Here is an 18,263-nt window from a genome sequence, read left to right as displayed (position 1 = left end):
TTAGTTGTAGCAGAAAAAAGCAAAGAAGGATTTATAAGTCTCTACTAACAAGTATTTTTTAATTTTATTTTATAACAATCTTACTGTTATAGTCTTTTTATTAACCAGTTAAGCTCAATAAATTACACTTACATCAAGTCATGCCATTGTTTTGCAAGTAGAGAGTAATCTTAAACACCTTCATTCCCCAGACTGTATTTGTTCATATGGGCTGTAAGATTTGATTAGTTGCACACACACATCTGTCTCAAGTAATCAGTCTGCCTCTCAGCGGTTTAATAGTTTGCACCCCCCACCCAAAAAAAAAAAAAAAAAAAAAAGAGGTATAAAGGTATGTGGTTACCACCAGAACAGGACATGTCTCTGTCCATAATGCTTCAAAAGAGGATAAGATATAAACCACCTTGTCACTAAGTTGAAGGTAAGTTATTATATTTGAGATGGGTTTGATGAATCCAAAAGTCACCTTCAAATACCCAAGAAACAGATTGGGTATAATCCTTGTCTGGTGAGAACAAAGACTGAGGACTAGTATTTGGCCAAGGGCTTGGTCCCTAAACTGTGCCTTTTCACCTTCTATGGACACAAGAGGAGAAGGAAGGCCTTTCGGTTTTGGTAACTGCAATAGAAAGACTGAATGCCTTCAAATTTTCTATCACACATGTCCTTACAAACTTTGATAGCATATGTATTTTGAGTTTTATAGTTTTTTCTTGCTTTTACCTTCAGCTAGCTTGAGCTAGGGATGATTTTTCAGTAAGTGGATAACATTAAGGTGTTTCACCCATATAGGCATGTTGTACAAAGGACATGGATCTTAGGTCACCTTCACAGAGCACAGTAGCAGATTGTAACAGAATGCTTTTCCCCTTTGGTGTGCTGGTGAGTTGATGTATTGGTAACAAGTCAGTGTTAGAAAAGAAAGATGATACTTAGATGAAAGCAAGTTATGTGGTCTGTTCTCACCACAGTGCCTGGCAGGGTCATGGACCAGATCCTTCTGGAAACTATGCTGAGGCATATGGAAAATAAGGAGGTGATGAGTGAGAGCCAGCATGGCTACACTAAGTGCAAGTCATGCCTGAAAAATGTGGTGGCCTTCTAGCATGGGGTTACAGCATGGATGGATCAGGGAAGAGGGACAGACGTCATCTACCTGGACTTGTGCAAAGCTTTTGACACTGTCCGACATGACATCCTTGTCTCTAAACTGGAGAGACATGGACTTGATGGATGGGCCACTCAGTGGTCAAGGAATTGGCTGGATGGTTGTACTCAAATAGTTGTGGTCAATGGCTCAGTGTCCAAGTGGAGACTGGTGATGAGCAGGGTTCCTCAGGGGTCTGTACTGAGTCCAGTGTTCTTTAACATTTTTGTGACATCGACAGTGGGCTTGAGTGCACCCTCAGCAAGTTTGCCAATGACACCAAGCTATGTGGTGCAGGTGACATGCTGGAGGGAAGGGATGCCATCCACAGGGAACTTCCCAGGCTTGATAGGTGGGCCTGTACAAACCTCATGAAGTTCAGCAAGGACAAGTGCAAGGTCCTGCACATGGGTTGGGGTGACCCCCAGTATCAGTACAGGCTGGGTGGAGACTGGATCGAGAGCAGCCCTGAGGAGAAGGACTTGTGGGTGCTGGTGGACAGAAGCTCCATGTGACCCAGCAATGTGCACTTTCAGCCCAGAAAACTAACTGTATGTTGGGCTGCATCAAAAGAAGCATGCCCAGCGGGTTGAAGGAGGTGATTCTTCCCCTATATTCCATTCTTGTGAGACCCCACCCGGAGTACCACATTCAGCTCTGGGGCCCCCAGCATAAGAAGGACATGGACCTGTTAGAACAAGTTTGGGGAGGGCCCCAGAGATGATCACAGGGCTGGAGCACGCCTCCTGTGAAGACAGGCTTTATAGAGATGGGGTTATTGAGCCTGGAGAAGGGTCCAGGGAGATCTTATAGAGGCCTTCCAGTTCCTAAAGGGTGCCTACAGGAAGGCTGGAGAGGGACTTTTTAGAAGGGCATGTAGAACCTATGAAGTTTAGAAAGGCAAGAGATAATGGCTTTAAACTGAGAGAGGATGGATTTAGATTAGATCTAAGGAAGAAATTCTCTACTGTGAGGGTGGTGAGACACTAGAACAGGTTGCCCAGAGAAGCTGTGGATGCCCCATCCCTGGAAGTGCTCAGTGCCAGGTTGGATGGAGCTTTGAGCAACCTGGGCTAGTGGAAGGTGTCCCTGTCCATGGCAGGGGGATTGGAACTGGATGATCTTTGAAGGTCCCTTCCAACCCAAACTATTCTATGATTCTCAGGCAGATTTTTTTTGTATTTCTCTTCTACTTCATAAGGAGTTATGAGAATTTTCTTGAATCAGTTCCTTGTCAAGTATCAACACAACTATGTTTAGTGTGTAGAGTTTGATGGTTTCTTTTTGACTCAGTCTTATTAGAAAGGTGATTTTGTTTTCATAGTTGCTCATTAGTAATCTATCCTGTGTATAAATAGCCAACTATGCATTTTCTTGTTTTTAGATAAATAAAAAATGAGTGGAAGCTTCACTCAGTTGTTACAGTGCCCCAATTTTATTTTTACTAGTCCTGGTTTTGGTATTTACATTCTGAGTTTTTTAATAAGACTGAAACACCAATAAAGGCCATCAAACTTGTCACAACATAGATACTTTCACTCACTAATTGAAACTCTTACATGTAGGAACTGGTTATTGCCCCTTTTCTTTAGAGCAAAACTCCTGTAGAAAGAGATCAGCTTGCCTGGCATTTTAAGATCCACTGCTGCAACTTTGCACATTGAAAAAGGGTGTCAGCTCTCAGTTACCAAATAATTCATATGCAGTCTGCAGACATTCAAATTTGAAAAAGGCGCAACAGAAAGCTTTGAAGTGGAATTTCCTTTCATTAAATTAGTGGATATGACAAGGTTATGTAATGTTCCTTGGGGATGAAGTGTTGCACGTCACTAACCTTTTAAATTCAGGAGGCTTCATGGGTTTCATTTGCTGCTGGAAGAAGGCTTAGTAATGGATTAACTAGCAAGTTGCTCTTTCTAACTAAGGTGGATGAAGCCCCATCCCTATTTTACATACACTGTATGTGATAAATACTGTGTATATGCACAAACTTACACCTATTTTGTTTTGCATTTGTCATTTGAATGCATTTGCTAGTGTATAACTTAAAAGTATATGTGCAGTTTGGTTAAATTTAGTGTTGAAATTCCTATAGTCATGGGAAAGAGAAAAAGAGAATTCTTGCTCTCTACATTAACTGCATAATGGGTACTTAATTCTGCGCCTAGTCTTTCAGTGCTCAGGTTAATCAAATACTAGAACCGAGCCTCCTGATTCTCTTCTCTTAAACTAGTGTAAACGTGAGTTCTTGTGCAGAAACAACTGAAGGCACACTGGAATAAATAAGGGGAGACTTAATTCTGTAAAATCTCATTTTCTGTAGTGATATTTATAATAACTAATAAATAATAAAAAATCACACTAATAAAGGTGTGATTTGTAGTGAAGATAATGGGTGTGTTAAAGTGGCAGGTAAAGCTGCATGCGCAGCTTGAGGGTTGGAGGTAAGATTAGATAGGGGTGGCAGTAGGTCTGGTTCAGGAGCCTTCTCCTTCTGATCATCAAGAAGGTTGGCGCTGATGACCCATCAGCTTCCTGTTACGCTTAGCACGATTGTGCTCTGCCAAGTCAGTAGTTAATGGCTGGTCTCAGTTCTACAGTAAGTGTCCTAATTTGTCATGAAATAACTAAAATTGTTACCAGGTTGCCTGCAACAGGTTTTAACAGAAAAAAAAGAGCAATAAATTCTTCAGCCTTATCCCAGTTAGGGTATAAACATATTGGTCTATAGTATTAATAATAGGCTTTTCCACAATTTTTTTTTACATAGGTTCTCCATATATGTGAAAGCCTTTTTCTTTCTCCAAGGCGGGGGGGTGAGATATGATGATGTCAGTTGGCAAGTAAATGTGTACTGCTCTCTGTGTTGTTTTGTATTCCTCCCATGTCCCTGGAGCTCATATAATATCTATCCCTAAAAAACCATGCATAATCCGCAATGAAATGAGCTGGTACTAAGGTTTGCACAGCCTAGAGGTACAAATTAGGAATGTGCTATTTTACCGCTAGACCTTTTAGAAAATGTAACCTACCTGTTCTGCCTGTAACGCCCTGCTTGTAAGTATGTAATTTGATTTCGTATTTCAGGGAAGAATAAACCCAATGGTCAGCCTAGGAAACTGACATTGCATTGCAGAAAATTTGAAAATGTAAAGATAGTCTTGTAAGCAAACTTCAGAATTGTACTTAAACTTACAAAAGGCATTGTGGAAATGCAAAAAGAGAAGAAAGAGATGCATTATGTTCATGCAGAACTATGAAAATATTCCAATCCAAGTGAGTTATTTTAGTGTCATGTTATAAATACACTTCATGGAGCCTCAATATGTGAAGAAGGACTGCTTCTTTCTGGAGAATGGTAAACTGTGTCTATTTCAGAAGTTCCTGTGCCCCATGGGTGGACAGCTTGACTGCTTGTCAGCTGTCTTAACATCTATGGCTTTAAACTAATTAAAACAAACATATTGAAGCTTAATATAGTTAAGGTGAGCTAACAGTAAAATTTAATTTTCCTTCATCTATTAGAGTGTCATTTGGAGTAGTTTCATAGCTGTCACCGGAGCTTCTCAGAAGTCCCAACAAGAAGTGCACAACAAGCAGCAGAGTGGGAACCCTCAGGCCTTAGATGACAAATCTTGTGGTACTCTCCATCAGTCCAAGTGATGAAAATCTGCTGTTATGTTGTTATTTTTTTCCTTGACAAGGTATCAATGTTCAGTATCGGCACAAATATCTGAGTATGCACTGGTAGATAAAAAAGCTGAAATAAACAAAACTTGTGCTGTTTGTGTATTACTGCAGTTTTGATGGTGCCCACAAGAGAGTTCAAGTCCAGAAATATGAGGTGCTGATTTTAACTGGATTTTACTTCTGATATTTTAATTACACCTCTGTTATTTTAATTGCATCTTTATTGAAATGTGAGCAAGCAGAATTTGAGAAGTGTTGAAAGGCTGTGATATCGTAGTTAGCAACATATTACATGTGAATTTTTTTGGCAGATTTAATTGCAGTGGAAGTTTCCCATATAGATTGTTACTGTGCTTAATGAAGTGTACTGCAGAGAGTTTTTGTTGGGTTCTGCACTGCTGTTGTTAAGGGACATTGAAAGTAGTTGTCAGTTCTCAATCAAGAGTGCCCTCGTTAATAAGTACAACTGTGTGTGCAGTGTAATTGTGTTTGCTGTCAGAGTGTCTAGCAGCTTAGGTCAGAATCAATGTCAAGAAACTGACAACATTAATTGTGGAGATAATTTGTGTCAAACCTTCATTAACAACCTTTATAAAGATAAGGGCAACTAATACTACTTTTCATTTTTGGTTCTGCTGGGTTATGATTTCACATACCCTTATGCTGGTGATGGTCACTTTATATGTAAGGAGAAGAACATGTTAACTGAATAATGAAAAGAAGATGGATTACATAATACCTATCTTTCTCTATGGCTGGCGTCTGTCACCATAGTCGGAGCATCTCTTGACCATAAATGAGTTTGTCCTCACAAGACCAATTAAACATGCAGATGTTATTATTATTGTGGTGCAGCTGCTAAGCGTGAAGCAGAGAGTATAACCTGTTTGCCAAATTGAATTTTAATTTCATGAATTTAAAGATGAACTTTTGAAAACCACCTTTGTATGCATTAAAATGTCTGAATTGTGCAGGACTACTTAATTTTCCTGTTTCGGATAAAATTATCTATGTTCTAATGATAATTTGGCCTTCTCTGATATCATATGATACCTCAAAGGTAACTGTCTTACTTTCAAAATTAGGCACTGGAGGAAGAGTTGTGCCAGTGTTGTTTTGCAGGAATTACTTATTTGTACAAAATGAAACTTTGACTAGCCACATACATTATTTTTCCAGCTAGACCATGGTCTAAGTAAAACAGAAACATTACCATTGCTTGTTTCTGTTTGGAATGTGAAGCTTTTATGTTGATGTAGATAGATAATATCAATCTTCATATAAAGTAATGTGGCCTTTACATACAACCCTAAAAGTTTGTTTTTCTTGAAAAATGGTTACAAATAGGGAATTGTGTCATTACGTAACAGACGTGCTTGTCTTTTGCCTCTAACACTTCATTGTAAGTGGTGTTAATTAACAAACTTTACTAATTGTTGGCCAGTAGGACTGCAAAACACTGTTCTTCAGGTCACTACCAAAGCCACATGAGGTATTCAGCCCTATTTCTGTAACTCTACTGCATAGATACAGCTCTGCAGAAGCCAGTAAGCAGTTTATAAAGGGTTAAAGCAGTGGTAGTCCTTTACCAGGTTTGGCTCAGTCCTAGATGAAGGAATTGTCAGAAAAGTTTTGTACCTCTAACAGCTGTCAAGTTTGGTAGAAAATATATATATTCCTCTATGCATTATTTGTTAAAAAGCTGTACAGTTTGCAGAGTGTTGGAGTTGAAGGGGAGTTTGTTTGTTTATTTGTATTCAGAAGTAATGAGAAAGGTAAGTTGTCACATGGTGTAAATTAGTGCAGGCTCTTGTGTCTACCTGCACTGCAGTAATGGAGAATTTGTCTCTGAGTATCTGATCAGGAGTGAAGGGACTCTCCTTTACTTATCTTTTTGAAATTATTGTTATCATTAATCGTTATTAGCTCAGGCAGTGTGGGTCAGGTGAGCGGACAGAGAGGTGGATTGAGAACTGGCTGGACGGCAGAGCCCGGGGGGCTGTGATCAGCGGCGCAGAGCCTGGCTGGAGGCTGAGGCCAGCGCTGTGCCCGGGGTCAGTGCTGCTCCAGTCCTGTTCAACTCGCTCATCAGGGACCTGGACGCAGGCACAGAGTGCACCCTCAGCCAGTTTGCTGATGATACTAAACTGGGAGCAGTGGCTGATACCCCAGCAGGCTGCGCTGCCATTCAGCAGGACCGGGACAGGCTGGAGAGCTGGGTGGAGAGGAACCTAATGAAGTTCAACAAGGGCAAGTGTAGGGTCCTGCACCTGGGGTGGAACAACCCCACGCACCAGCACAGGCTGGGGCTGACCTGCTGGAAGGAAGCACTGTGGAGAAGGATCTGGGAGTTCTAGTGAACAGCAAGTTGCCCATGAGCCAGCAGTGTGCCCTGGTGGCCAGGAAGGCTGGTGGCATCCTGGGGTGCATGAGGAGGAGCATGGCCAGCAGGTTGAGGGAGGTAATTCTGTCCCTCTGCTCTGCCCTGGTGAGGCTGCACATAGGGTGCTGTATCCAGTTCTGGGCTCCCCAGTTCAAAGGAGACAGGGAACTACTGGGGAGAGTCCAGCAGAGGCTACAAAGATGATGTGGGGACTGGAGCATATCTCTTAGGAGGAAAGGCTGAGAGAGCTGGGCCTTTTTTGCCTGGAGAAGGGAAGACTGAGAGAGGATCTTATCAACATCTACAAATGTCCTAAGGGGAGTGTCAAGAGGATGGGGCCAGATTCTTTTCAGTAACACCAAGCAAAAGCACAGAAAGTAACAGCCACAAACTGCAACGCAAGAAGTTCCATTTGAACATGAGGAAGAACTTTATTACTTTGAGGCTGACAGAGCACTGGAACAGGCTGCCTAGAGAGGCTGTGGATTCTCCTGTGGAGACATTCAAAACCCACCTGGATGTGGCTGTGCAGCCTGCTCTAGGAGAACTTGCTGTAGCAGGGTGTTGGGCTAGATGATCTCCAGTGGTCTTTTCCAACCCTAACCATTCTCTGATTTTGTGATTCTGTAATACTATGTATTGCATATTAGTAAAAGCATGACAACGATAGATATCATGGTGATTGGCAGTGACATAAAACCAAATAGTATATGGTGGGGTTTTTTGGTTGGTTGGTTAGTTGTTGGAGTCTTGTTGTTTTTGTTTGTTTGTTTTATTCTTCCCCCCCCCACACACACACACACACACATACACACACACACTTTTAGAGCTAATTTAGCATAGCTCAGCATGGTCTTTCCTTGGTTTGGTTTGGTTGTGTTTATAATCTTTTTTGTTGTTTAAAAATCTTGTAGTTCTCCTGGTCCCAATATAATTAAGTAAAGTGTTGCAGGAATGTATGCATAGCACGGTTCTTAAATTGAGTTGATTTCCCTCCTTGACCCTTGTAATGCATGGCAAGGTTGGCAAATATTCCAAAATAGGCCCTGTCTCTAAGGAAGTAAGGTACTTTATTGATGCTGAATTTATCAGTTCAGCAGTCACTGAATATATGAGTGAGGCATGAATTTAGAATTAAAAGCTGCTTATGAGCTACTATGCAGTTACTCTGTGCTGATGGACTTGCCCATGCACTATCTTTCGTTGGTTTGAGGTTAAACACTGAATTCACACAATGTCAGAGAATAAAAGTAGAATGGCGGTGCATCATTTTTCACTTGACGGCACACAATTGCAACTTGTGCCACAGAGTATCAGCATATCAGATTCAGTCATGTCTCTTGACATATCAGAGTGCTGAATTAATACATGTATAGAAAAGGACTGAAAGCTAGCAGTTTTGGTGAAACCCAGATACTCTTCATCAGAATACATTTCCCTCTTTTCTGTGGTCCAGGCATAAAGCTGTGCCTTGGGAAAAGATTTTTAGTTTCTTTGATTGAAGTGTGTTTTATTTGCCACAGTTTTGGCATTTTTTGACATCAAGAGAAGTTTTGAAAAGTTGAGCAATAAAAATTCTGCCTGACATTTCTGTTAAAGAAAAAAAACATGCAGATTTTCAGGAACATTAGATTTTTACTGCATTTTTCCAAAAATATCTTTGATTTTGGTATGTTATACATTAGGGGTAGAGTATAAAAACTCATTTCATTTCATAAACTTAGGACAATCTGTATGCTTTCATACTTAATGTAGCAACATAAGAACAATATGTTCAGTTTGTTTAGTAATAATGGCTACATCGCATTTCCTTGGCATTTTAAATTATTTCAGGATTTCTTCCAGTGTTACATATGTGCATACTTGCAGTCTGCTGGGTTTCTAACATTTAAGTAAACATGCTGACAAGAAGATATTAGCTGTGGAAAGACCAGTTCAGCAGAATAAGCTGTTAGACATAGAAGAGAAGAGAAGCAACTTAGAAATGAAGGCTAGTGTGAGACAGGTACATACCTGTCAGAATTAAGAGAGGAAAGTGAAGAAGAGTGAAGAGGTTGAGAACAGGAAGGATCTGACTGCTGAAAGTTGAAATTGAGAGCAAAAATCAATTGCAACAGCTGCTTTAGAGCAACTACATACAACAAGGTCTGGATTTTTCATAACTTATTGCCCCTAAGTATTTGTATAATTCAAATCAGCATGAAGTGTATCAGATTACTAAAAAAATCACAGCTAAGAAAGAGAATTATGTAAATATTTACAGTAACTCTTCAACATATCTGTACTGTGGTTAGACATCATTCATAGATTTTTATATTAAGTCTTTAGAAGTCATGTCTTGTGTTGGTGTAAGTTCAAAAGTTTTGTTTCACCACAAGGCTGATAAATGAATTTTAAGTAAGTTTTAACAGAAATAAAAGGAAAGACAATAGTTAAAATGCCTTTTCCTGCTTCTAAAATGATTTGTCTATTTTTCTCTCCTCTCCTGTTGTTACAATAATTGGATCTTTTCTCACTTCTTTTTGACAGAGTAGAATAATTTGGGACCAAACAGGAGCTATGTGTGAAACTGCCCAGGCATAAATCTGTTATAGTCCTTCCTGCATGGTCTCCTAATACATAGTCATTTACCTCCACCACTGCAAACTTAAAAATACTTTCTCTAAGTGTCACTGATTTTAATCGCTCAAAGGTGGGAATTCTGTTTTCATGACATCTTGTGATCATAACATTAAGTCGTGAATCATGATCTTATTCCAGCTGATAAGCTCATTTTGCAACAGAAGACAAATCTGATTTTTTATTTATAATGGTGATAAAATATAATGTGTGATCTTGCTATTCTGATGCTATCAGATTTCCTTTTTAATATACATTTCACTAATAAAATCTGTAAGTACTTTCCCTTAGTTATTTTTTTCTTAATACTTTCTCTTGCAGGAGAATATTGTCACTGGAAAAACAAAATATTTCCTCCTTTTTCATTTTGAAATTTTGGCATGGCTTATTTTTTATGGTTGCTACTTAGATTAATTTTGTTATTTTTTGGTTTTTTTCAGCACCACCAAAGTTTACAAGAACTCCCGTTGACCAGACAGGAGTTTCTGGAGGAGTTGCCTCATTCATCTGTCAAGCCACAGGAGATCCAAGACCTAAAATCGTCTGGAACAAAAAGGGAAAGAAAGTCAGCAATCAGAGATTTGAGGTATTAGGTCCATTGTTCTGTTCCTCTGAAAAACATTAATTCCAACCTCGCTTCAAATCCCAATAAGTGTGCTTTAGTTTTCAGCGATTAAGCATATAGGTATGACTATCAGGGATAACTTGGAGGGAGCAGTCTCAGGAAGTTTTTATGTTGCAGAGTGGTTATACATAGCACTGTTAAAGATCACTACGTTTAGTATGATCATTAGCATGATCTAACTGGGAAGCCTTGACACGCTTCTGTTTAGCCTGCTATCTTTTCCATGAAGGAGATGGGGGGAAGTTACTTGAGCGATGATTGCTATCTCCAGAGAGAGCCATCTCCTATTGTGATAGTATGCATTGAACAGACCAGGGCTGCTACTCTTCTGCTGTCACTGTTGCAGAGAGAGTTGAAAGGGACATTGTAGTTCCTGCTGCTAAAGAGGAAATGTAAAATTCCTTTCCTTTGATTCTTTTCAAACAAGAACCTAGGAAAAGGCTTTAGAGAAAGCTGTTTCTCTCCACAACCTTCAATTAAAGGAAAAAGTGGAGATAATCTGTTCAAAGGGTACTGGTTATTTGGGAGAAATAAGACAACAAATATTATTCCCTTTCTTAGTGTCAAGAAGAATTAATATAAAATACAGATTGACCTTTAACATGAACTAAAAAATGAGAAAATGGGATAAGGCTTGTGAAAAGTATACCAAAAGTGGCACTAAGAATGTTTAATTTTCACTTTGTTTCTTCACTATTTTCAATGTTAAGTAAAAGATTTCTGCATTAGGAAAACTACTGTTTGGAAGATTACTGATTTGTATATAGAATAGTTGTGATGTATTTTATGAGTGAATGATCTAAGACATACCTATTAAAAGTTGACTAAATACTGAAATCTTCTGGGTTAAGTTTTAGTAGTAGTTGGGGAGATTGCTTGCCCTGTCCTTCAAGATAGATTTACATCAGCAGAAAAGAATTGCATTTCTTGTATAAACTAAATTTCTTTTATTCCTTTTTTATTCAATAAATGTTTAAAGGGATTAGAATTTGTTCATTAACCAGTATAATTCTTTGCTTGTGTATTTACTACAATATGAGAAATAAAAGCATGGATTTCAGTGTGACCTGCTAGTGCCAAGAACTGGTTGCAGTTTGTAGGGTGTATGCAGAACTTTAATTGGCTAGAGTGATTAGCATAGAAATTTTATCATAAATTCTACATGGTTTATCCTCTTCTGGTCACAAAATTTTCACTCAGGGTCAATTCTAAACAGTGAAATTCTGGGCATGTACATGTTTACTGTGTTGATTCAGTTTTATTTTGCAGTATGTCTTGCTATATTTGCTTCATATATTGTTTTCTATGTACCTATGTACCTGTTTCTAGGAGAATAAGCAAAAATAAAGTAATTTTATTTCCATTAGAAATATTTAAATGGAACTGTTAGAAATAATTTAAAATGTTTTAAAAAAGCCTTTAATGGACTGTTGAACAAGCTGTATAGCCAAGTGAGGTGGAACATAATTCACAGAAATAGAAAACACCAAGGTTTTTATAATTTTTATTATAACCCCTGGGCAGAGTAGTTATATAATGGGCAGAGAAAATCGAAGTTTTAAGAAGTTTCCTTATGTCCAAAGGCCAATAATTCCTGTCGTAGAGACCCTAGATAAGAACAGAGCAGTAGAAATGAGATTCAAAAGGATACATGCAAGATTTGGGAAACAAGAAATTCCTGAGAATGTAAACTGTACCAGTAAGAAAATAGTTAGTTGGGCTTATTTTCCTCTTGTTTTACATTGATATTTTATGTGTTTGTCTGAGTTTGATTACTTAGGCATTACAAGGCATGAAATTTTTTTAGCAGGACACCTGTCTTCATAGAAGCCTACTAAATACAGCTGGAAGGGACTTCAGCAGGCCATTGAATCCACATTCTTTCTCAGGAATGCTGGGGGCTACTTTGGTGTTTTTTTACCCCTCAAATAAACACTGACACCCTCCTACAGTTTTTCATAAACCTTACTATATTTTTTTTTCCCCTCGTGGACTCTGAACTTTTTTTCTGGAACTTGTACATAGCAATTGTCTTATCTAGCAATGGGGGAACTAACAGTCTATTCCCTCTCTCTTGACAGTAGCCTGTTAGATGTTTGAAGATTATTATCGTAAAATGTGGAATGTTCTTGCTCACAGGCTCATTCTCATAACTGAGTGAGATTAGTGGTGAGAGCTGTACATTTTTTTTTCTGAAATTGAAGGCTCCAATAAGATCTTGTGGGACTTCACTGTTAATCTTTCACCTTTTATTTATAATGGAAGTATGTACTATGAATGAATATGATACAGGGGTATTCTTTTTTCTCCTCTTGCTTCAAACCAATTCAAATAATATGAATTAGATAAATCCACTTTAGGTTACTAAGAAGTCTTTCTCAGAGGAACTTAAAAAGAAACAGAGAAGTGGAAAAAACAAGTTTAAGAAATTGCACCATTCTTACCCTCTGGCATGAGGCTGCCTGTGTTCATAGTTCCATGCTTTTAAAAAATAAAAATATCTACTTCAATTGATGGGGAAAGGGGAGGATTCAGTTATCTGTGATACGCAGAAAACGGGAGAACTTATCACAGGAAAAGTAAATCCATTTTATGGTATGTATTTTGGAGCCACCAGACTTGAAACTTAATCTCTGGAATATTTACCCAACCAATCTTCTGCAATAGTTTCTATTGGCTCTCCAGCTAGAATTAGTCAATATTCAGATTTAAACCATAACCATGATTCTCTTCAAGTGTAACAGTTGTGATCATTTGGATCCCATGCTTTCATTTTTTATCTACAAATTATTTGTCTGTCTGTTTTAAGATGTTAAATTTTCCTTTCCCTCATAAATGTCAATTTGTAAAAAATTTTAGTTATTCTTTTTAGTTATTCTTTTGTTTGTGCTAAGGTCTGATGGAGATTTTGTGTTGTCTTGGTATGTTTGGGACAATGGCTTTACTTAAAGAACAAGGAAAAGTAATACAGCCTGTGGGCTATAAAACTGGTTTATTCTCAGAAAAAAAAATGGGGTTTTAATTTATTTCCACTTAGACCTCTCCCACTGCTAAGAAAAAACTGAGGAATTCCTACAATGAAAATGGGAAGAGAATGGGCATATAACTGTAGTTCCCAACCATGTACTGTATTTCTCTCTTACTCTCAACAAGTGTAGAGATCTAGTAGATTACTAGATGTACAGACACCGATGTATGTGATAGGCACGTAATCTAATAGTTTTATGCATGTACATAGAGGTTAAGGCCAAATATTAATTATTTTGAAAAAAAAAAAATGTTACTGTCCTTTCTTAACAAGTGTCATTTACCTGATGGTATTACTAACATCTGTTGATATATTTTTTTTAACATAGATTAAATAGATTAATATTATTACTTAATTATTAGGAAGGATTTTGCAATGTCTGCAGTTTGCAGCACTCATCAAATCCAATACGATTCTGACTGCAGAACAAGAAGGAAATAAAAGCCATTCAATTAATTCTTTCTCATATGAGGGTTAGTATTTCTTGTGTAAATATTCCAATTTTAAAACTAATTCTTAAAGTTTAGCCTTATTCTTTAGTCTCTCAACTGGTGACATACTTTCTAATATAATGCTGGATAAATTTACTTACATTCTGTGGGTTATATGCATAGCTAACCTGAGTACTCCCATCTTGTTCAGAAATTGCTGACCCTTTTTCACTTTGGAGCTAAATGAATGAGTGAACTGTACTCCCGTTAGTAGAGTGGGAACATAGCCTGCAGCGATTAAAATTAATGTAACTGGCATTTGAAGGTAGATTACTTAAGCTAAGAGAATGGAGAGAGGCTGATGGTGAAGTTCAGGATAAAAGAGCATTAAGTTACAGGATCCTTTCTTAAGCCGTTGTTAGCTAGTGCTTTTTTGTTGTTTGTTTTTCATTCTGCCTTTCTTGAAACTATCTTAGAGCAGCCATCAAAAAGTCACTGAACAGCAATCTATGTTTCAAGGTATTGCCACTTAAAACCTTTTGTTTGGTATTTGTCTGGTATGTATATTTCAAAAGCAAACCTGGCTTTGATGACAAAAATACCAACAGGTTAATTAATCATGAACAGATTAACTGAGGGATAGGCATTTGTAACAACATCTGTGACAGCTTTTGTTTCCTTCTATAGGTAATAGAGTTTGATGATGGATCTGGGTCAGTTCTTAGAATACAACCACTGCGCACGCCACGAGATGAAGCTATTTATGAATGTGTGGCTTCCAATAGTGTTGGTGAAATAAGTGTGTCCACAAGACTCACTGTTTTACGTGGTAAGTTCTTTCTAAACATAACTAATTTATTTCTTCATAGAGCTGAAACTGCTGTGTTGCTGTAGAAGTTTCTCTCCAGGGAAGTTAAGTACAGTTATTTTCAAATTATAGTCCTGATACTGTTAAATACAAACTTTTTAACATCATACTTGAGTATCATGTTTCTGAATTTTGGACCATAGAATATTAATGTGAGTATGCAGGGTATGAGAGATTACAGTGGAGAAAAGAAGTAAGAAGTAAGTGAAACAGGAATTCTGTGTACAACACATTATTATATTGATTATCAATTAAAAATCACTGCTTTATGAAAACAATTGATTTACATTTTAGTGCTTCCCTGGGTGGCTTAGCTTTATGTGATCAGCATTTACACAGAAATTTGTCCAATTAACAGTGACCTTGAAAAGTTGCATAAATAATTTTTAGATGAGGATAAAACTGCTACAAGATTTCCCCCCAAGATATAACACATAAAAAAAGGAGGATTTCTTCCATTTCAAATATGCATCACCTGAGTTGTAGTCTCACTTCGGCAAGAATTTTTTGAAGACAGTAAAGGAAAAAATCGATTCTTTCAGCTATCCTTTGCGGGGCGGGGGGGGGGATATGAATGTACTGCCAAGTCTACTGTCTAGATAATACTCAGAGGAGTAAATACTGGTAGTCAGATGACCTGAATGTTTCATTCTGTCACCTGAAGATGTATGGAAACTGGTTTTGGAGACACTTCGTGAAATATCACACTCTTTAATTTGCAGGGTTGGTTTTATGACTAAAGATTACTGTCTTATATTGTGATACTACATGGCATTACTTGATTTACAGAGTTAACTGCTAGGGGCCTGTTTATAAGAGTTGAGGATGATTAATCAGCTTTGTAGAATTTAGAAGATAATTTTTGAAATTTATTATTTAAATAATATTTTTTAATCCTTCTATCCCAACAAATGTAGGGTGACAAGAAGTTTTCTCTTATTTTTCTCTGAAGTTGGGTTTTTATTTATACTAAGAAAGCTGAAAGATTTTTTTCTATACTGTCATTAGCTATTTTAATGACTATGAACAGTCCTGTTATTAACTGCTGGAGTCAACTAACAACACTATGTACATATACAACAAATAATAAGGCTAAGCGCATACATAGTCTTTTCTTAGTCTGGTGTAAGCAAAGCCTTATAATATTTAAAATAAAAAATGCCATGATTGTTCCTTCTGTAATCTTTTAAAAGTTGTTCCTGGTCTAGCCAATGAAAATGGAAATATTGGTTCATGTTTTAACAGCACCATGGACATCTTCTTAACTCCCTAAGATAAGGTTTTCCCTTTATTAACTGGCAGAAGCGCTTTTCGTGCACAGCTTTCGTGTTTTTGAAAATGAATGTAAAATGATATTTTCATACTGTATGTAAAGTTCTGTAAATTAAAGGGAGATGGGAAAAGGAAGGAGGGGGAAACTCAGAAGTAGTATCCTTTGTCTTCAGGGTTTCTTGAAATGTATTTATAAGACTCTCTGGACTTGAAATGTGCGTGCACGTGATTTGAAAGATACTGTTCTAAACCAAGCAAAGTTCTCATTTTTGAATTTGTAGTGAGAGGCAACAGCCCCCATCTCTCTACTTACGGCCACAGTGGTTGAAAAAGGCAAGAGTTGTCTAAGCATCAAGACTGACCAACTTGCAAAATATGTTTCTTTGCTTGTCCTATTGTTTTTTTTAACTGATTTCTTGATTTATGTGGTTCTGCTGCCTATGTTACTCAAATAGTTCAATGCTACTTCAGACAATACTAGCATCAGATCTTGTTTTAAAAACCATTGATAATGATATGCGTATGCAAAAGCCTGATGAACAAAACCCACACCTTGTTAATTATGAAGCTAATATTTAAATAAATTTATTTAGTTAAAATTAATTGTCTAATTAAAACATGAAATTTGAAAGATTGTGTATTGTTTCCAGCCATAATACTGATGACTTCTGCAACTGCTGGAATATACTTTTGCCCCAGGAGCAGATTTTTTATTATTATTATTATTATTATTATTATCATCATCATCATCATCATCATCATCATCATCATCATCATCATCATCGCGGATTTAATCTGAAACTGGGAAGAAATGAGAACTCATGAACATACTGGGACTGTAGATTTAGATAAAGGGGTAACAACAAAGACAGGAAGGGCCATGCAGAGTAACAGGGCACTGTAGGGAAATTTTGGCAGGATTAAAATTTTGATGTTCTGTAAGTACAATGACTTGCTGTAGTTTTCCAAGATAGTTCACTGCTAAGGGCATTAGCTGGAAGAGAAGTAATTCTAAGCTTCTGCTTTACAAACTTACACAAATCTTTATCTTGTACATTCTGCAATAGCCTTGTAGAAAACACTCCATCGATTATGTCTTTGTGGGAAAGAGTGCCTCTGTGCCTCACATAGCCGCTGTAGGAATAAATATATATCATAGATGTGAACAGAAATTAGCAGACATAATGAAATGCAAAACAGGGTGAACTGAGTTTGATCTGTGGTCCACTTAGGCGTTACTTATCCTTGGGGCACATGTGTGACTCTGGATTGCAGAAGATACACACATATCTTCCATATGTTCTTCAAATATTTTCATAATGGTGCTATCACAGGCCCAGCTTGGCATTTGTGCCTTTTGCAAGAGGGCACCCTGGAGAGGAAGTCAGAGTTTACCTACAATTCAACACACAATTATTGTGACCCTGATGTGGGACACTGATGAAATCAGGATGTTCCCAGGACTTGAATTATCTACCTATATTCATTTTTGTTTCACTATATCCAGTTTAACTGCTACAAATCATTTGTGCAACAAAGAACAGGCAACGTTTTTGCCTATGTATGCAAAATTTTTAGAGCCAAACTTGCAAGTTTTTCTGTCTGTGGTAGTATAGAGTAAGAGTAGTTCTATGCACTACACATTTTACCATTTCATTTGGTTCCTACACTGTGACCAGTCAGTAGTAGTTGGGTCTCTAATAACTATGAATATCAAGAAAGTCCTTAGCTTCTGGGTGCTGAAACTTTGCATTGTGAGAGGGAGAAAGGGCAGAAAAGGCAGCTACAGATGATACCGTTTCAAGGCCTTAGTACAAATTAGGTATTTACCAAAGTAAATCAGGAAACATTACAGGCTAAACTTTTAGGCTGGATATTGTGACAGTCTGGACCAAGAGTGAACGTATGAGATACATGGAAACTACTTTTGATTTTCTGTATATAAAGCAGGCAGCTACTCTCCAAGACAGATTTTACCCCATGAAAATGCTGGATTTGAAGGGAAACAAGGCTTGTAAGGAAAAGTCTGGAAGTCTTCTTCCAGGCAAGAGAAGTCAATGCTATTTGTTTTGGACCTTTTTATTTTAAATATTTGTGCTGAGCACCTTATGAGTGGAACAGTACTTTAATTCCAATTTGCCAGTGTTCAATAGACAATGAAAGACAATAAAGTGTATAACCTTAACCTAGTCTGCAGACA

At 37.6% G+C, this 18,263-nt stretch overlaps 1 protein-coding gene across 8 annotated transcripts in view; it reads left to right on the top strand.

The window, feature by feature from the left end:
* PTPRD (protein tyrosine phosphatase receptor type D) overlaps nt 1–18,263 on the top strand; it is a 380,483-nt gene that overhangs the window by 142,949 nt on the left and 219,271 nt on the right. For all 8 annotated transcript variants that reach the window (XM_055699500.1, XM_055699499.1, XM_055699498.1 and 5 more), the window contains exons 3-4: nt 10,280–10,425; nt 14,611–14,752. In XM_055699500.1, the coding sequence (XP_055555475.1) occupies nt 10,280–10,425; nt 14,611–14,752 (288 nt within the window). The remainder of the gene's footprint in view (nt 1–10,279; nt 10,426–14,610; nt 14,753–18,263) is intronic.

This window comes from Falco cherrug, chromosome Z, assembly GCF_023634085.1.
Source record: "Falco cherrug isolate bFalChe1 chromosome Z, bFalChe1.pri, whole genome shotgun sequence".
Taxonomy (NCBI): Eukaryota; Metazoa; Chordata; class Aves; order Falconiformes; family Falconidae; genus Falco; species Falco cherrug.
This window is presented reverse-complemented; position numbering and strand designations above follow the sequence as displayed.